The 20895-nt window shown below is 43.3% G+C and overlaps 2 protein-coding genes and 1 long non-coding RNA gene across 5 annotated transcripts in view; all 3 read left to right on the top strand.

Moving 5' to 3' along the window:
* LOC112241817 (serine/threonine-protein phosphatase 6 regulatory ankyrin repeat subunit A) overlaps positions 1-2750 on the top strand; it is a 40456-nt gene extending 37706 nt beyond the window's left edge. For all 3 annotated transcript variants that reach the window (XM_042315089.1, XM_042315092.1, XM_042315088.1), the window contains one exon: positions 924-2750. In XM_042315089.1, the coding sequence (XP_042171023.1) occupies positions 924-1216 (293 nt within the window). In that variant the 3' untranslated portion in view covers positions 1217-2750. The remainder of the gene's footprint in view (positions 1-923) is intronic.
* A 165-nt stretch (positions 2751-2915) lies between these two features.
* Positions 2916-7293, top strand: LOC121844695. Its single transcript, XR_006082120.1, has 3 exons — positions 2916-3149; positions 4685-4760; positions 5309-7293. It is a non-coding gene; the product is annotated as an uncharacterized LOC121844695 (long non-coding RNA).
* An 8477-nt stretch (positions 7294-15770) lies between these two features.
* On the top strand, positions 15771-16318 carry LOC121844696 (serine/threonine-protein phosphatase 6 regulatory ankyrin repeat subunit A-like). The gene is made up of 3 exons (XM_042315093.1): positions 15771-15780; positions 15872-15975; positions 16088-16318. The coding sequence occupies exons 1-3, from the start codon at positions 15771-15773 to the stop codon at positions 16301-16303; spliced, it is 330 nt and encodes a 109-aa protein (XP_042171027.1). The 3' UTR covers positions 16304-16318.
* The last annotated feature ends 4577 nt before the right edge of the window (positions 16319-20895 follow it).

The raw sequence follows: 20895 nt of genomic DNA, 5'->3' as shown, positions 1-20895 counted from the left end.
ATTTTGCAACAAAGCCTCCTTCACTCACGCTGCCAAACATACCCTCGTAAAACTGACTATCCTACCGATCCTCGACTTCGGCGATGTCATTTACAAAATACTACTCAACAAATTGGATGCAGTCTATCACAGTGCCATCCGTTTTGTCACCAAAGCCCCATATACCAACCACCACTGCATCCTGTATGCTCTCGTCGCCAGACCCACTGGCTCCAGGTCATGTAGAAGTCTTTGCTAGGTAAAGCTCGCCATTATCTCAGCTCACTGGTCATCATAACACCCACCCGAAGCACGCGCTGCAGCAGGTATGTCATCCCCAAAGCCAACACCTCTTTGGCCGCCTTTCCTTCCAGTTTTCTGCTGCCAATAACTGGAACGAATTGCAAAAGTCACTGAAGTTGGGAGACTTATATTTCCCTCACTAACTTTAAGCATCAGCTATCTGAGCAGCTCACCAATCGCTGCAGCTGTACACAGCCCATCCAACTACCTACCTCATCCCCATATTGTTTTTATTTACATTTCTGCTCTTTTGCACACCAGTATTTCTACTTGCACATCATCATCTGCACATCGATCACTCGTGTTCATTTTCTGAATTGTAATTACTTTGCTACTATGACCTATTTATGCCTTACCTTACTCCATTTGCACACACTGTATATAGATGTTTCTATTGTTATTTACTATACTTTGTTTATCCCATGTGTAACTCTGTTTTTTTGTCGCACTGCTTTGCTTTATCTTGGCCAGGTCGCAGTTGGAAATGAGAACTTGTTCTCAACTGGCCTACCTGGTTAAATAAAATTGTCTTAACACAAGGCTAGGAGATGCCAAGTTATTTCATGTTTTTCACCAAAAGTGTTGTTGTAAACAGTGATGCTCCTGAAGTTATCCTCTGTGGTTCTGTTTGTACCCCTCAGGTTACACGCCGGCCTTGGCCTGCGCCCCCAACAAAGACGTGGCGGACTGCCTGGCGCTGATCCTGGCCACCATGATGCCCGTGTCCCCCTGCACCCCGGCACCCAGCCTGACCTTCAGTGCCATTAACCACTACACTACCAGCCCCTCCAAGAGTGTTACCTTCGACAGCCTGCCCGTGCTGCGCAGTGAACACAGCTCCTACTGCAGCTTCAACAACATCGGCCACCGCGGCCACGACGAAGGCTTCTACAAGGATGAGGAACTCAACGACTCAGACTCGGAGACTTACTGAGAGTGGTGGTGGTCGCTGCCCAGGAGGGGAGCCAGAAAGAAGGGAGGCAAGTGCAGGCGGATGGACAGCGAAGTGGGGCAGAGGCCACAAATATACACCTACACACACCGTGTCTTAAATCACCATAGCCAGCTTTGGGAGGGCACGAGCCAAGACAGTCCGCACAGGAGCCTTAAGAGTCCCGCAAATAGAGAAAAGGAGGGAGAGGGGGGAGGTGCAACAGGCTGGCTGGCCCACACTCATCCTCTCGTACCACCAGGTTCCCTTCCAGCAGATACTGGACTTCAGAGGAACTGCTGCTGCTATACCCCATTTTTACCTTTACCCACAAAAGTCCTAAACGGTAGAAACTGTCTGGCAAACAGACAGACATACACCTTATGATGGCAATAACCTGTAGTCCAAGGGGATAGTAGCACTTCACTGAGAGCAAAACAGACAGGGACCAAAAGATGTGGAAGAAGCCTTTTTAAAACCTGTTTTTACTAGAAATTGGTCTGAGAAAAAAACAAGGAGTGATGTTTCATTTAAGTTTCATGAGTGATTGTCATGTTTATCCGCACACTAAGACAGTCAGAACGCACCTAGCCTCTTGTCTGTAATCCATGTGGGAGGGGAAATCATTTATTTTCTATGAACACATTTTAATAAAATCATTCATGTCTTAAGCTCTGTGGGAAACAACAAATTGTAGTATTTGCTCTGATGAGTAATTTCAAAGATGAAATAGAACCCTATACTGAATAGTGCACTACTGTTGAACAGGGCCCATAGGATTCTGGTCAAAAGCAGTGCACTCTAAAGGAAATAGGGTGCCATTTGGGATGTAGTTTTGCATACCGGTATGTGAGCAACAGGACTTTTAAATTGATAAATATTACATTTGTGTTATTAAACCTACCTGTCCTTTGCCCTCTAGAAAGTAAATTATTCATTCATGTATTCTTTCTTGTGATATTTGTCATTTTGTGCCTTCGTTAGTTACTGAGGGGAGGTTAGAAGAGTAAGGGCAGCTGTATGAGCGAAAACAATGATGCACACTAAGTACTACAACGTTTGTGAAAAGCACTGATATTATTCCGAGGCATGTGAGGTGGAAAACATGTCTCCCTTGGAGAGGAGAAACACTGTACACCAATGGTAGGACAGCAGCATTTAGGTTTTCTGTTGGAAAATAAATATCTTATGTCTTTGATCTTATAATCAATGTTTTTGACAGGTTTTGCTTGCTTTAACTTCAAAAAATGAAACCACTCAATCCTTTTATGTGATTGCTTGTTCAAGTCCCCATGTGTCTCTTTTTGAAGATCATTTTAACTGGAAATATGTACAAAACATTTGCTATGTTCATCAAATCAGGAACAGGAGGTTCACAGGTTTTTGTTTCCTTATCTTTCTTCTAAAATGATGAAACTATAGCATGTACATATGAAATAGTGACAATTTGAAACTTCCATGAATTATTTCACTATCTGAAGATTGCTGTATATTTTATGAGTAATAAAAGAAACGAGTTATGTTATTTAATGATGAACTTGTGTCTGTTTTATGTGACAACTGCAGTATAAGTCCATTTCTAGGTGTCAGGCAATGACTGGTGCCAATAACCCAAAAGAAAGGCTACAAGGAACAAGAATGGTATCTTATTGGCAGTGATAAATTGCATGTACCTTGGCCTAACGGTGTGGGTTATGTATTTTATTTTGCATTGCGTCCTCAACATTACATTAAGGGCAATAATAGCATACTTTTATTTACAACTCGCAGGATTTCCATGGGTGAGCTTTCAACCCAAATCTGTACAGCATTGTTAGTCTTTACTGATAAGAAACCGCGGGAGCAGTTGTCTGATTCTCGCTCGTGCTGGAGGAGCGTTCATTTTGGCAAGGAAATGTGCTGATTTTGCAACGACATGGAGAAGAAAGTGTTCAAGGTAAGCATGTTATATTTTTTAATTCTCAATTATATTACTGTGGATTAAATATTGTTTATAAAAAAACTACAAGTCTATGGCCGGGGAGTCTTGACAGTTGGTTAAAGGTACGTTAGAATCTGCTGTGGGTCAAGGGTTATAACACCACCGTCATATTTACGTCGTAAATTGCACGCTATTCCCTATGTAGGCTAGTGCATTACTTAGAGCCATACACAGGTTGGCTGACGTCCCGAAAAACAATGGCCTGAATGCGTGTATCTTGTTATGACTAAACCTCAGCTAGCAACAATAAACTGCGTGTGGAGAATCGTAGATTTTCAGCTCGTATCTTGTTATTGATACCACGACTTGTTTGGAGGTATTTTGACTGATATGTCTATGCAATTGTAGCGTGTGGTTCATTCTGCGTTGTGTACTTTTAATTAGGACGCTGCCACAACTGAAGGTTTGCTAGTTGAATTATTTTTATTTGCCCAGCACACGAAGAGACAACACACATTATGTTAACCCTTGGCGTGGTCCTAGCTCTTGGGCACCTTACTAGCCAAAAGGTCAGGCAAAAGAGCGCCAAAAGGAAATAACAGGTGCTGCATGCACACATTCAATGCGCAACAGCACACCATACAATACAAGTAAAATGATACGGAACATAATTCGGACAAAGTAAAAGACATACATTATGTTAACGCTTGGCGCGGTGCTAGCTCTCAGGCACCTACACATGGACACTCAAACACTGTCCCAAGTCCTCACAAGTTACAATAGATACCCTAGTTAGCGAGCTTTGTGAAACTAGTTAACATAAATATTTATACTATCCACATTGTAACAAACGTATGGTAGCATAACAGTACATTGTGTAACATTACCACGGTTTTATATTGAACCATTTCGGAGCCAAGGACAACATACCTTGCTAGCCGAAGGTCAGGCAAAATAACAATAAGGGGGTACGGAAATACAGATAACCCGCGATGGACCAAACCAAAACATACAAAACTTTTACAATCACATGTATGTACAATATTGATGTGGAAAAGTGTTTGTACACCAAAGAAAAACATTAGCTATGCAGCTGTAATTAAATAAATAAATACACTGAATTATGATTATTATCAAATTATTAACATCCCCTCAGAGTTGTCCATTTTTAAAGAAATGCAGCCAATTTATTCATTACATTTAGCTAACATAGTTAATCAAGAGATTCTTACTTTTGCCTCCATCAGCATGATTGTAATGACATTTGTAGTTCTTTATAACCACATTAGCAGCTAATTAGCATTCCATGTTGGGTAAATACAGGCAAATATATTGATAAAAGTCACCTTGACCTAGAGATTTACACAGATATCAAACTGTCACACCAGGGTAAACCTACCTGAACCACAGCCCTTATTTTGTGAAAATGGAATGGAATGGTGGAAAAACAATTGGAACCATTTCCCTGTTTGACCGCTAGGTTTTATGGTATTATGACTCATACTGTGGTACTCTATAGGGCTCCGGCCAAAATAAGTGCTGTCTTTCAGGAATCAGTGGGAATGACCTCACCCTCACAGACCTGGGTGACCCCATCAATGACGGTGATGTTATGAAGGAAGTCAAGTGAGTGATTTACACTAATGACACATATGTGACTGGTTACAGGATCACATAGACCTACAAATACAGATTCTGTAGTAGGTCAAAGATCACCACCTATGGAGAGGTAGGCCCAGAGCCATGTATTTGGTTAGTTGGGACATTCAAATATCTGCATTATGTTGCATTTACATCAATATGTAAACATTACACGACACAGTATAATCAAAGATATCCATATGAGAGCTGGCTCCCCATGGGCAATATTGACATTTTTAACAATGCTATGTAACCGAACATTATTTTATAATTGACTTGTAAATGAAAGGCTCAAAAGGCGCTAACATGGAGTCATGCCTAAAACTTGGCAGACTTCTCTAAATATATGACTCTGGATAGGCAGGCCGAGTCATCTCATAGTATTGGAACCATAGAATTCGAGTGATTCTATTCAAATTCTAGAATGATTAATTTTACTTCTATGATTCTAATTCTATAATTGGAAAACATCCTCACACTCACATTATAGCACATTATAGTGACCTTAGAGTGATTCCTTTTTCTGTATCTAGACCTGATACAGATCAGAGAGACAGACCAAGTTGGAAGAGGCTGTTCTAGAGACAGATATCCCAACTCTGTGACTTGAGGATGAAGGAGAAATTAAGATGCAGGAGGCTGATCTGAAGACAGATGGCACATCTCAGTCACAGGAGGTTGAGGGAGAGAGCGAGTTGGACGAGGCCATTGTCATCCCATCTCAGTCACAGGAGGTATGATGCATTGCGTTTTGTGTTTTAATGACGCAGTGAAGATTAAAATGCCAAATTAATTTCCCAAGCTTTAGCTTATAAAGGTCTTCTAATCTAGGAGGCCAAAGGAGAGAGTGAGTTAAATCAGGTTGATCTGAAGACAGCCACATCAACTCTGACACTGGAGGTCGAAGGATAGAGTGTGATGCAGGAGAGTGATGATCTAGAGACAGCTGGGACATCTCAATCCCAGGAGACTGAACGAGTGGCAAAGGTAAATGCTTCCAGATAACAGTGTGTGTGTGTGTACATGTCTGTTTGTGCACACAGACAGTAGTTCGTAAACAGACATTGCGTGAACAGTGCCTATGGCGAATTTGATTGAATTCCAGCCTAAGTCTGCTTTCTGTCATCCCCATCAGGCTGCAGTGGTGACCTTCACTACCATGACCCGCAAGGCTGCAGCCTCCCAGACCAGCCTCACCCTCAGCAGGGGAAAGAGAAGCTACCCAGACCTACACGCCTTTGTGCAGGACATAAAGGATGGGTAGTTGCTCTTTGGTTCCCCATGCATCCCCTAGATATGTTCGCTATTAGAGCCTTGGTCAACAATAGTTCCGTATTTAAGGAATAGGGGCCATTTGGGACGTACCCATAGGGACAATCTCAATTGCATTCTCCTCGAGTCCTCTCTTCTCGCCTCCTTCTCAAACCCATTGGATGAGAAAGCCCTCCCTTTTGACCTTCTCGTCCAATGGGTTTTGAGAAGGAGGTGAGGTGTCTCGGGAAATACAAGGGACTCAACTGACCAATCAGGGATGTTTGGATGTGGCCTACTTCCGTAGAGGTCCATCCATAACGTAATCTAAGAGAATAGAGGTAATATCATGTAGTTTATTTGTGTACCTGTTTTTATTTACTTTTCAGCCATTGGAATCTGCTGAGTGAGAATATGCGTGCCGGGGTGAGTTATAGTCACTTCTAAAGTAGTTCATGTTGGTAAGATGGACCAAACATTCCAAACTCTTATTGGTGGAAATCGTGCAGGAGCTTTAATTCAGAGGTTCCCAAACTTTTCTACTTAGGCCCCCCTTTCCAGCATTGTGGAACATCCTGAACCACTGCTTTAATTGACTAGCTTGAGTAAACACATGGTGCAGCAGTGCAGCTCCGTTAAAAGACCATATTGAGTTAGTTTGTTAACATTTCAGATGAGCAGAGATGAGTTTAGTGCTAGGTGCATATGGATATTACAAATTGGGTGATGGAGTCTACATCCACTGTGGTCGTTCCTGCCATTGACCTCACTATGCAGATCGAGCTCTCTGATTCGTCAAGCTCTTCTGGATCAGGAAGTAATGAGACAAGAGAAGTGACCTCTCTTGGCCGCAGCGTCAGATTCAGCTTTTGTGGTGGACCCAGTAGACGCACCAGTTCTGGAACTGCTTGAAGCACACAAACTCCCACGCCTTTCCCCTCCTCTCACAGGTACCTATCCCCATCCCCTCCTCTCACAGGTACCTACCCCCATCCCCTCCTCTCACAGGTACCTACCATTATAGGTACCTACCCCTATCCCCTTTTCTCACAGTTACCTACCATTATAGGTACCTACTCCTATCCCCTTCTCTCACAGGTACCTACCCCTATCCCTTCCTCTCATGGGAACCTACCCCTTTCCCCTCCGCTTGTAGGTCTTTCTAAAAACATTATTCCCATGTCCCTTATCATAAGTACAAATATCCATTCCGGATCCACTTAGTGTTGAAATACTACACAACTACTCTAAAAGGTTTACTCTAAATGTTAATATTTGGTTGTGAGTGTCATTTGAGATGGTTCACAATGCTTCCCTTTGAATAACAATAACAAGGTTGAGTTTGTGTCCCAAATTCTTGGATCATGTTTTTTATTTTGTTACCATGTACTATTTCATTTCTGTTGTGCATTCTGTAGGTCCATGACCTCTTTGCTGAGTGATGACGAAGAACGATATGTCTCCTCACCTGAGGGTGGTGAGAGAGATGAGACACAGACCCCACTCGGTACCACTGAGTTCTGTGTTTGGAATCTCTGAGGATTCTGTCTTCAACATGGTCCAGAGAGGCCAGTCGCAGAGTGACATCGTACTGTCGTCCAGTTGGAGTAGACGGAGAAATACAGACCTGTCAAAATACCAACGGACACCAAGTTTATGATGGGTATTGTGGAGTTGGTAATGAACCTTCTCAACTCTAGATTGGCTGAGCTAATGCGAAGTTTCAGTCAGGGAACTCTAGGTCCGCTGTCTGGTAGTATCTCAGCAAGTCAGCAGTTTGCCCAAGAAATGCTAAGCGTGGTGTTTGCTAAGATGTATTCCCATGCCATAGAGCATATTGCGCACGGCCACAAGTCTCATCCAAGTCAATTTCTGTCTGACAACAGAATGACAGAAGTGTTGTGGATCTTGTACTTGAGGTTTTTGGGATAACAGGATTTTTGGATAGCAGGAGCCCGTCAAGGCTAGAGTGCCTGCTCCTACAACTCAGCTAGTGGAGCAATAGATATGGGAGTTCTTGCTGGGGACTAGGTCAGACAGGTGTCTGTCAAACTCAGACCCTTTGTCTCAAAGTCAACGCTCCACCATGTCCATGACAGATCTGTCATCTATTTCTGACTCCACCTTGAAGCAGTTGTGTTGTAGCTCTGCTGTTGCAACTGTCTGCCAATCAAACAAAATGGACCTCGAGAGCCAGAGACCAACCGACCTGTCAGCTAGAGACCTTTGAGGACATGGATATCTCAGACATCCTCCAGGGCCCGTTGGCCGTTTGAGGAGGCTGCTATGATTAAGCACCCAGAGATGTCCACCTCGACAATATACAGGTCTCTGCTTCTCGACTCATCTCTCACCTCCTCTAACATGGTCACTGAGAGCATTATCTTCAACAGCCCACGCCCATCAGAGGAGAATGCGAGTATTCAGAATGTGCTCCCTGCTGATAAAGTTGACATCCTCCATGGTCAACCAGTGGAGGGGTATATCGTCAAAGCTGAGCAATGCATCACTCAGGTCATTCAGGATGCAGCTGTGACATATACTAGCGTGCTGGATAAAACCGACACTTGTGGGAAACTGTCGGAAGTTCTGTCTGTCTGCGTTTCCGCTGAGAATATTGAGGATGCATCCTCTGATCTATTTGGTGGAATTATTTCCGACCTGCATGAGGTATCTGAGGTCAATAAGACCTCCATGCGTACAAAATCAGGTTGCAAAATGTTCTGGGTGGAAGTGAGTTCAGGTTCCCAGAAGATTTATACCAAAACCCTGGACAAACTGAGGAAGCTTTTCACCCCTCACCTTCTCACAGAGCTCGATTTGGATAATTTTTCCCTCAATGACATTGGACTACTTGTAACTGAGACCACTGTGGAGGTATCTCCTGTACAGAAGACAGACATTAATACCTCTTCAATGTCCTCAGCCCACCAGCTCACCCTCGACACCTGCACTAAAGGGGTCATCAAAAAGGTATTCTCGGTGCTGAGGGTGGAGACTTCAACCAGAAGATGGACTAAATTTCGAAATTGGAGAGCCTCAGCCGAGATTGCCAAGCTCACGCAATCTCGTAGTGCTGCCAGCAGATCCTCTAACATTTCCATCCAAAGCTTTCACAGTGCTGAGTTCCAAGCTACGGCCAAACAGATTGTGCGTGAGGCCATTCTCAGAGCTGCTAGCGAAGCCAACTGTTCTTTGCCACAGAGCAGCACCTTCTCACACCATGTGGTTTCTACAACTGAAGATATAGTGAATATGATCATGCAAGACCTTGAAAGTCTATCCCAGTACATAGAGGAGGATGCAGCCTCCTTCCCACTAGGAGAGAAAAAGCTGCAGTCCCAGAGTTGTCTTTGACACCTTATTGGATGCTGCTCAAACCATGTACCACAGAGTAAAGGATAGACTGAACGTCTTTGTCTTTTCCATCCGTGTCAGTCACCACAGCCAAAGATGTGCTGGACTCCACCCCTGTGGAGACACTCAGATGCTCAAAGTCCCCTGACACTGCTCTTGTTAAGGACAGGAGCCGCCCTGTCTGTGAGAAGTGAGAAGCCATTTTCAAAAGTCAGTTAGACACAAGGGCTTTAGACCTTTTAGTCATCGAGTGGCTCCTCCACAGACCACCATGTAATTGACACATGCAGTGAGGATGTCACTCTGCCCCCCAGGAGTATGTCAGTTGTGAGCGTCACCAGTTTGAAGAGAACCTCTCCTCTCCATGGTAGTGGATTGAGTGCAAGTTGTGAACCTCTTGTGGCTCTACAAGACAGAACAGTGGCAGTCAGCCAAGAAGACTTTAGCAAAACTACAAAGACGACGCTCAGCTTGATCCTAAATGTGATCAAGTGCAGATTGGCCAACTGAGAGTTCATCTGTTGGGCAGAATGCAAGTGAGGAGTGTTTGATAGCCACTAACATGTTAGACTCTCAACTGGAGATCCTTGACCTGTTGCCTGACATGAGTGCTGCCAATGAGATCACAAGGACAGAATGCCATACCTCTAATGCAATGGACAAGACAGGTTCACAGTCAGCGCTTGTGAGTCAACAAGAAATAAACATATCTCTCACCAGTATCATAGTGAAAACTATAATGGACACATTGGAGACAGACGACCCAGAGATGACTTCAGCAGAAGAAAATCTGGATAGGCTCCTGTCAATTGAAGCCCTTCAAGATGCGTCTGGCAACCTGATCAAAGGTCCATGGTCTCATTCAGGAGATAACCATAAGCCGCCAGCTTCAATCCACGACTGGCCACAGAAGCCTCTCTCAACCAGCGCTGCCAAAGCCAGCACTGAGGAAGCTGTCAAAGGACGATGCGTCAGAGCTCGTTTACAGCTTTGCCCAGACTTCTGTTAGCAGACTCCTGGGACAGTGTTTGGGTAGGCCTATGCCACCCACCGCTGACAGGGTTTTGGATCAGGTCATCAACTTGATGACAGACATTTTTTAATTTTTTAAAATTTATTTTACCTTTATTTAACCAGGTAGGCAAGTTGAGAACAAGTTCTCATTTACAATTGCGACCTGGCCAAGATAAAGCAAAGCAGTTCGACAGATACAACGACACAGAGTTAAACATGGAGTAAAACAAACATACAGTCAATAATACAGTGTAAACAAGTCTATATACAATGTGAGCAAATGAGGTGAGAAGGGAGGTAAAGGCAAAAAAGGCCATGGTGGCAAAGTAAATACAATATAGCAAGTAAAACACTGGAATGGTAGTTTTGCAATGGAAGAATGTGCAAAGTAGAAATAAAAATAATGGGGTGCAAAGGAGCAAAATAAATAAATAAATTAAAATTAAATACAGTTGGAAAGAGGTAGTTGTTTGGGCTAAATTATAGGTGGGCTATGTACAGGTGCAGTAATCTGTGCATGGTGATGGACAGCCTGACTGATCTGTCCAAGTCTGCAATGGAGGATGGTAAGTGAAAGTACCTCTTCATCTGCATAGGACTTCATTGTAACATGATGCTCATTACATTGCGTTTTATGATGTAAACTTCACTGGTTGTGTCCAAAATGGCACCTTCCATGTTTAGTGCACTACTTTTGACCCTATGGGCCCTGTTCAAAAGTAGTGCACTATAAATGGAAGAGAATGGCTTTTGGGACACAGTGACTGATTTCCATTGTTGTGTCCTCTTCTCCCAGTTATTGTACCCAGCTCGGTCACACCAGCTTGCTCTTCTTACTTAGACACCAGCAATGCCGCAAGTGACATCATTTGTGGTGTTGTGGCTGACCTTAATGCTACTGAGGAATTCCTGCCAGTGGCCTTAGCCCAGCTGATGTAAAGGCTGACGGCATGGCCCGCATTCCTTCTGCCAGGGGTGAAGAGACTAAGAAGAACAGGAAGTGGCATTTCCTACCCAAAATTGTCAAGATTCCAAAGATCAGGATTAAGGTAGAGGGCTCAGTGTCTTTAGATTACCTCTGTAAGGCAGGGCTGAAATGTACCCTACAGATTCACTAAACCCCTATTGTCTCTTCATTAGAACAATGCTGTTGTCATTGTCTTTAGGAGGTTGAGTGAGGCCGCTGTAATACAATCCTAATACACATGGGAGAGAGTCAATGGATGTGTCCCAAATTGCATCCTATTCCCTATATAGTGCACTACTTTTGACCAGAGCTCTATGGACCCTTGTCAAAAGTAGTGCCTTACGTAGCCAATAGGACAGTTATTTTACACAGGCTCAGTTGTCCTGATGTGTTTTGTCAACAGCTGTACAAGACAAAGGGGAACCGAAGAGCCACCCTGAACAGGATTCTCTGCCTACCAAAGACTCGTATTTCACAGGGTAAGTGATAAGCATCGATAATGTCATATTGATGTATCATCCTATGGCCAGCTTGTTAAACGGGTGACTACAGATACAGGTGGACAGACAGGCAGACAGACAGATACACACATTCATTTTCTGATTATGAAAATATTCTTTTCACAGATGCTGAGTGTGAGGTTCCATCCACTTCCCCACCCAAGGAGGCCCTGACAACCACACTGGCCCCTGCTCCCCAGGAGTCCCAGTACCGTAAACGCCCTCTCATAGTCAGGGTTGTTGCATCCCCCACCCTACCAGTGAAGCACCACAGGCTAGTATGAGCGGTAGCTCTGGGTTGTTGTGAACTAACACCTGGCTACGAAGTAGATGTGCTTTTCAGGATGCCAAGACACATAGGCTTTTCTGGGACCATTCCCATTTTACATCTTTCTGCAGTGGAGCAGTCATAGGCTTAACTATGGTAGTTAGATTTGGAATGAATTTGCCATAATAGTTAAGGAAGGAAAGATAAGACCTGAACTCAGTGGTGTTTCTAGAATGGGAGCCTTCTCAATAGCTTCAGTTCTGTTTCATGGGCTGTATCCCCTCTGCATCTATCACATGACCTAAATAGGCTATGCTGTTCTGGAAGAAAGAACATCTCTTAACTTTCAGATTGCAGACTTTGTCTTTTTGGGACTTCTTCAAGATTTCTCATGTGCTCTTCTGTGTCACGCATATCATCAATATAACAGATTACCCCTTCTATACCTTGTAGGATCTGAACCATCATTTTCTGAAAAATATGACGCTGGGCAACACCATAAGGAAGCCTGTTGACCTTAAAACAACCACTTATGTGTATTCATGGTGAGATAGTGCTTAGACCGCACCTCTAACTGTACTTGCTCATATGCCTGTGACAAATTCAGCTTTGTTAACGTCTCACCCCGGTCAGCTTTTTGAACAAGTCCTGTGTTTTTGGTAAGGGATACTGATCTACTTCCAGCCACAGATTGATAGTTACCTTGTAATCTCCACATATTCTTACAGTACTGTCTGTTTTCAGGATACACACAATTGGAGCAGCCCATTGACTGTAGTTAACTGGAGTAAGGACCCCTTCTGACTCAACGTAACTAGCTGTTTTTCAACCGCTTCTCTAAGTGCATACGGTACTGGGCAAGGACTGCAGGGTATGTGCAGCCCTATTAGTTATGTGACACAGTTACACAGCTTGGCTGTGATACCTTTAGCATCCCTAGCTCTGGCTGAAACATCTACTGTCTCTACAGCTGTTACTGTGTACATGTGACCAGTCTAGCTTCAACTGACTGATCCAGTCTCTACCCAGCAGGGCAGGACCATTTCCTTCTACCACCAGCAAGTCTAAAAAAGTTGTACTCCCATTACACTTGACCTTGACTAAGATTTTCCCACTTAGAACTAATGACTGTTTACTGTATGTTTTAACACCCAGTTTGCAGGGCTCAATTTGCACTTTTGAACTTGCTGTTGTACAACCTCTCTGACATCAAACTGCTGCACCTGTATCAACTTCCATGTTGAGTCTCACATCATCTATCCTTACATACAAAGTCTTTACGTCTACTGCAAACAGTTCAGTTCCTTTTACGTTACCCAACTCATAGTCAGTGGTAGAAAACGGCTGAGGTCCCTTTATCAGAGTTCTCACTCTCATTTGAGATGTAATGCTCCAAACTCTGGCACTTGAGTGCGATGCAATGCTCCTGTGTTGAAATGACGTTCTTGTCCCCTCTCTCGCTGGTGTGCGTTGCCTGATCATCGTTGCTCCACTCGTCTTCCTGCAGTCACAGTAAGGAGGCCCCTCTCTCTCTCAGTAGCATCCAGGTGCTTATTCAATTTCACTTGCCTCGTTTAATTGTTTCCCACTTGACGCGAGCGGCAAGTCATGGCTCCGTGTCCTTTCTTCTTGCACTCCAGAAGCTCAAAATCCACGTAGCGCCACTCATCTGGCTCGTGCCCTTTTCCCACACAATGGCAACATGGTTTACAGGTTTCCTCCATTTTCTTGGCAACGCTTTTCTCCTCAACTGCATTTGCTTTGAAAGTATTTTGTGAAGACTGCAGTGTGCTTTTCCTTGTTACTTCAAAAGAAAATCCCATATCCACAGCCAGTGCTAATGTTAAATCGTGTGTGAGCTACATTCAGTAAACGGTCTCTCAGCTCTGCACTTTTAACACTACACACAGATATCACGTACTGACAGACTGAATTTTCTTAAACTAGCCAAATACTCACTAATCGACTCTCCCTCGAGTTGACTCCTTGCATGATACTTACATCTTTCAGCAATACAATTTGTCATCGGTATGTAGTGACCTTTCAACAGTGCAACCAACTGTCAACGTTGTTTCACTTGGTTTCTGTGGCGCATTAAAGTCCTGTAATGACCTGACTAGATCATAATGGAACAATTGTCCACAGATGATTGAGTTTACAAATTGACGGTTTATTAACCCAACTTTGCGCAGACTACTGTTTGGCCGTAGCCAACACCAAATAAATTAAAGATAATCCACAAACCGACCGTGACCTTCTCTTGTGAAAGCCAGATGTAAGAGAGCGAAGAAAGGCTAAACCTGGATTTAACTTCCAATGCTCCACCCCCTCCCCCTGCCCCCTCCCCTCCACGCCACTCCACCAACCACCAGGATGCCCGGAATCAGAACATTCCAGGCATTGCTGTGATTGGCAGATAGCAGTGGATTGACATGTCGGACCCCGCGAACACTGGGTACTGGTAAGTACAACACAACCCCTACTAGCCTAACACATAACAACACACAGCTGTCTGTGCGGGTCGCTACAGCCCATTAACAAATTGTAAGTCTTTCTGCCAACAATCGTCAGAAAAAATGGTTTTAGACATATCCTCGTACTTAAGCCCATTAACGTTTGCTTCAAAACATTCCTCGAAGTGGAAATTCTCGGCCTCGCTTGTGACCTCTTCCGTGCTAGCTTTTCTACAGACTGTCTCGATGGAGGTAGCACTTTCTTTCTCGCTCTGTTCCCCTTCGGACAAAAACTCCGATACCTCAACGCCAATCTGTTGCATCCCTGGTTAAGGGAAGCGGGTTGTTTTTAGTTATTGTAAAGAAAAACTCAACAGTATAAAGCATTAACATCACGAAGATGACAGTGAATACTAAATAGCTGGTTCCAAGCGGAGTCCATCTGCACCCTTTCAAAGGAAACAATTGAATACCATTAGTGTGTAGGCTAGTTACAGTGTGTAGCCTAGTTAGAATATAAATATCCAGCGGTCATCTGAAGTATGCAAGCCGCTGACAATGTATAAATGAGTACGATTAAAATCAAATGTTTCCCTGTATCCATACTAGCTGAATATGAAACAGCTATAACGCTTCTTGGCTCTTCCCTACAGGACAATGAGAAGCGGTCAACGTTGCATGCTGCTGCCTATCTAGGAGATGCAGAAATTCTAGAGCTACTCATATTATCAGGTACGGTTATCATTGAAGAGAAGGATTACGCTCTGACTCATGTCCATCGGACTTTGACTTCTGTTTTGGTGCTTGTTGTGTTTGCATGTGACCGTTTCCCTCATACTTACCATTAAGATCTTATGTGCACCCGATGTATTTAAAAATAATAATTCTAATGAAGGTCATTGACAGCTGGAAACGTCCCGATTTTTAGCTTGATTAGTGAAGCATCAAGATATTAATTGTGAAAGGGGAGTCGCACCAGTTCCCTTCCGTCCTCATGATTTTGGGTTGCACCTCGTCTCTTTTGGCTGAGCTCCTTCTACTCCTCTCAGTGACATGACATTTTCTTCAGTGTTGCTGTGTAATGAAAGTCAATTCCCAGAATAGCTCTCTACAAGAGGTTTTGGGAGTGTTCTAAATGGCTCCTATATAGTGCACTACTTTTGACCTGAACCCTAAGGAAATCCTATGTGCCCTGGTCAGAAGTAGTGCACTATAAAACATTAGGTTGTTTTGGACACATTTTTCCTGTACTCCAGCCATTTAAGATGTTGCCTTGTCAACCCCAGAGTCTGTGTCGTCGTCCCCCCCTCCCCGTCTTTGTGTCCCAGGAGTAAATGCCAAAGACAAGTGTCTCAATACACTGCACCGGGCCGTCACTTCCTGCAGTGAGGTACGTGTACTGATAGACACACCTGTGCATATGCGTTTTACTGTTAAGTGTGTTGTGATTTTTAAATGCACTTTAAACAAAGTTGAACATGATTTGAACTGTGCTCCTGTAGGAGGCAGTCCAGGTGCTATTGAAACACTCTGCTGATGTGAACGCCAGGGACAAGAACTGGCAAACGCCGCTCCACATCGCTGCGGCCAATAAGGCGGTCCGCTGTGCCGAGGCCCTGGTCCTCAGCAATGTGAACATGTCGGACCGGGCGCTGCACCATGCAGCGTACACCAAGAGGTTAGCAATTAGCATGGACATGATTACACACTGTAGTTAACACTTTATACCTGTCCTATCCCCAGGTTGAGTTGTGATGCATCCGATTACCTGCATTGGTTGTATGTAGGGCTGTGACTGTTTTGGATGAAGACTGCCATGAAAATAAACTGTCAAAACCAACAACAAGAAAACACTTTTTTAATCAACTTTATTTTGATGGAGATATTCTTTACCCATAACAGCAGTGGTAACTATTTGTTATTGTTTTGCTGACTTAGTCCATCTATTAAACTGTACATCACTTCTCCAACTATATTTTGATGCGCCACAATCAGCAGATCTGCTATACAGTTGAAATCAGAAGTTTACATAGAAAGAGGTTGGAGTTATTAAAACTTCGTTGTGCAACCATTCCACAAATTTCTTGTTAACTATAGTTTTGGCAAGTCATTTAGGACATTTACTTTGTGCATGACAAGTAATTTTTCCAACAATTGTATACAGATTATTTCACTGTATTACAATTCCAGTGGGTCAGAAGTTTACATTCACTAAGTTGACTGTGCCTTTAAACAGCTTGGAAAATTCCAGAAAATGATGTCATGGCTTTAGAAGCTTCTGACAGGCTAATTGACATCATTTGAGTCAATTGGAGGTGTACCTGTGGATGTATTTCAAGACCTACCTTCAAACTCAGTGGGAAAATCAAAAGAAATCAGCCAAGATCTCGGGGGAAAAAATGTAGACCTCCACAAGTCTGGTTCATCCTTGGGAGCAATTTCCAAATGCCTGAAGTTACCATGTTCATCTGTACAAACAATAGTACGCAAGTATAAACACCATGGGACCATGCAGCCGTCATACCGCTCAGAAAGGAGACTCATTCTGTCTCCTAGAGATGAACGTACTTGGTGCGAAAAGTGCAAATCAATCCTAGAAAATCAGCAAAGTACCTTGTGAAGTTGGAGGAAACGGGTACAAAAAGTATCTAATCCACAGAAAAACGAGTTCTATATAGACATAACCTGAAAGGCCGCTCAGCAAGGAAGAAGCCACTGCTCCAAAACTGCCATAAAAAAGCCAGACTACGGTTTGCAACTGCACATGGGGACAAAGATCGTACTTTTTTTGGAGAAATGTCCTCTGGTTTGATGAAACAAAACAGAACGGTTTGGCCATAATGACCATCGTTATGTTTGGAGGGGAAAAGGGAGGCTTGCAAGCCCAAAGAACACCATCAACCGTGAAGCACGGGGTGGCAGCATCATGTTGTGGGGGTGCTTTGCTGCAGGAGGGCCTGGTGCACTTCACAAAATAGATGACATCAGGAGGCAGGAAAATTATGTGGATATATTGAAGCAACATCTCAAGACATCAGTCAGGAAGTTAAAGCTTGGTCACCAAATGGGTCTTCCAAATGGACAATGACCCCCAAGCATACTAACAAAGTTGTGCAAAATGGCTTAAGGACAACAAAGTCAAGGTATTGGAGTGGCCATCACAAAGCCCTGACCTCAATCCCATAGAAAATGTTGGCAGAACTGAAAAAGCATTTGCGAGCAAGGAGATCTGACTCAGTTACACCAGCTCTGTCAGGAGGAATGGGCCAAAATTCACTCTACTTATTGTGGGAAGCTTGTGGAAGGCTACCCGAAATACTAATTAAGAGTATGTAAACGTCTGACCTCCTGGGAATGTGGTGAAAGAAAAAACTATTCTGTTTTATTCTTAAAATAAAGGGATCCTAACTGACCTACGTCAAGTCATTTTTATTAGGATTAAATGTCAGGAATTGTGAAACTGAGTTTAAAATGTATTTGGCTAAGGTGTAAACTTCCGACTTCAACTGTATAGTTGTATTGTATAGTCTCTCCTAACTGTATATAGGAGAGAATCTATGAAGGTCAGTTCATTGGGAAGGGGGTGAGGTGAAATGTGGGGACTGGGGGTAACTATAGGTATCTATAACCTACAGGCTGGGGGTGGGTGGTTAGCCTCTGCCTTCACCGCGGACCTTTTTCATTGTTCAGTAGGTCGGAGGAGTGAGGTGGAAAGTCGGCTCTCATTGCAGCAAACAAAAAAAAAAGGTAATTGTGCATATTCACTGTCTATCCCTGGGTCAGTGCCACTTGAAAAATATTCTGCTAATCTCTGTAGTCATACAGTTTAGTAGAATTGCATGATAACTTTAAAAAGGCCCCCAAAAAAAGAGAAACATCTGACATAGCCTAACTCCACCACACGCTGCATTGAATAGTGGTCGAGTTAGTCCTAAACGATGACTACTCAAATTAGTAATATTCAGCTATCTTACATAAGTCCGTAAATGTGATTCATGGAATGCTTTAAAAAAGAAATTGCTTCCCCTTAACTGTCTTGCTCAGAGGCCAGTAAGCTAAGCGTAAACACGCTAATGTTACGCCCGTCGGCTGTCAGTTATGTCGATGACTGTACATACGGCACGCCAATCACCGACACCGGAAGTCCCATGACCGTCACAGCCCTAGTTGTAGGCTTGAGTTTGTTCAAGAGCAGCTTCAACGGCAGATTTTGCTTTAGTTTTCCTCAGCCTGTGTTTTGTTTCTCTCTCCTTTTCCTGTTAGATGGTGAGGCTGCTTCTCTCCAGAGAAGCCAACATGAATGCTTTTGACAAGGACCGCTAAGCAATCCACTGGGCTGCTTACATGGGTAACGAGTTGACCACATCATTTACATTCTGAATGTCCTTATCCCAGTGAGTGAATGGGCTGTGTGTTAGCCTCACAGCTCAGCTGTATAGTCCACCACTAGTGTTTTTATTATGTCAGAATGATGGACAAAGTATGTTGATAAGATGTAGGTTTACAATTGTACTAACATGTAGCTTCAGCAGCAACGTCATCAGGCGGCCCAGTTGCAGCATCAGTAGAGTACTCATAGTCAGACGACATGTGCCTCAGATTACAGGTCATCATTTGCAGGAGTGCTACCATGGTTTGGAGAGGCGTGTTGCTGTAGAATACCTGTCTGTTCTACACAGTCTAGGCCAAATTGCCATTTATGTTGACCAACATGCACCCCATGCAGTTCTAAAAGTATGTTTCAGGCCTTAACTTCTCTGGCATGTTTAGCGTCAGACCCTATGGATCGGAGCAAGGCCAGGGCATGCACAATGGAGACGTCATTTGATGACAGCTCTGAAAAATTTAGGTTAAGGTACACAAGCAAAGGTTTGACAACATTATTTAGACTGAGTTACTCTATGCTGTTGAATGAGTGTCAAACACAGCAGCACCATAGACAGTGACAAAGAACATAGCTAGCAGGGTTGTGGAAAGAAACACTTACCTCCAAGTCTCCTCTGCAGAGAGACTTGATCTTGCTTCTGGGACTTTCCAACAGGGCAACAAGAAACTGAGGAGAAAGTGTTGACAGAAGTTGAGTTCACACAAAATAGCTACATATATTAATAGCATATTTCCCAAACAAACTCCTTCACTCCAAATAAAACATTAGTGAAGCAACCTTCAACGACCCCCACAGTCAACACAAAGCGCAGCAATTCTCACACACCTCCCATGATAAGGATATTAGTCTTTGTTATCAACAGGTAATGTCTTCCCATCATTACAGATATAAATGGAATATATGGAGTAGAAAGATTGCTTGCCCACCAACAAGAATCAACACACATTCTACATGGTCTATTTCTATCTGAACGTAACAACTCAATCAAGCTTGTTAATTGATCGTTACGTCATGTTTGTCAGGTAAACAAAAATGATCCCTAAAGCCAACACCTCATTTGGCCGCCTATCATTCCAGTTCTCTGCTGCCTGTGACTGGAACGAATTGCAAAATCGCTGAGTTGGAGACTTCTATCTCCCTCACCAACTTCAAACATCTGCTATCTGAGCAGCTAACCGATCTCTGCAGCTGTACATACATAGTCTATCGGTAAATAGGCCACCCAATTTTACCTACTTCATCCCCATATTGTTTATATTTATTTACTTATCTGCTCTTTTGCACACCAATATCTCTACCTGTACATGACCATCTGATCATTTATCACTCCAGTGTTAATCTGCAAAATTGTAATTATTCGCCTACCTCCTCATGCCTTTTGCACACAATGTATAAAGACTCTTTTTTTCTACTGTGTTATTGACTTGTTAATTGTTCACTCCATGTGTAACTCTGTGTTGTCTGTTCACACTGCTATGCTTTATCTTGGCCAGGTCGCAGTTGTAAATGAGAACTTGTTCTCAACTAGCCTACCTGGTTAAATAAAGGTGAAATAAAATTTAAAAAAATACAAATGAGTATATTTCATATTCTCAGAACCCAACAGTAGGTTTTAAGGTGTTGCTGTGGGGCCCATAGGGCTCTGGTCAAAAGTAGTGCACTAAATAGGGAATAGGCTGCCATTTGGGATATAGTCAATGATATTCAGTAGGTTTTAAGGTGTGGTTGCATGTTTGTCGTCACTCTTGATGTTCTTTTCCAGATTACAAGTGAAACACCTTTAGATGTGGTAAGTGCCAGTTGGTAACTTTCCTCACACTTGCTTGTTTAAGGTATGGATGCAACACCCCAGTATGTCTGCAGAGGCTGGTCACTGAGATTTACCATGTTACACATGCTACTAGACTAACCTTCCAAGTAAAT

This window comes from Oncorhynchus tshawytscha, unplaced genomic scaffold (genome assembly GCF_018296145.1).
Source record: "Oncorhynchus tshawytscha isolate Ot180627B unplaced genomic scaffold, Otsh_v2.0 Un_contig_7084_pilon_pilon, whole genome shotgun sequence".
Taxonomy (NCBI): Eukaryota; Metazoa; Chordata; class Actinopteri; order Salmoniformes; family Salmonidae; genus Oncorhynchus; species Oncorhynchus tshawytscha.
Note: the sequence above shows the minus strand (reverse complement) of the source record. Positions and strands in the feature narration are given on the sequence as shown.

Coding starts and splice junctions, on each gene's coding strand:
- LOC121844696 (XM_042315093.1), top strand. Junction 15,976..16,087: donor CCGTCACTTCCTGCAGTGAG/GTACGTGTACTG, acceptor GTGCTCCTGTAG/GAGGCAGTCCAGGTGCTATT.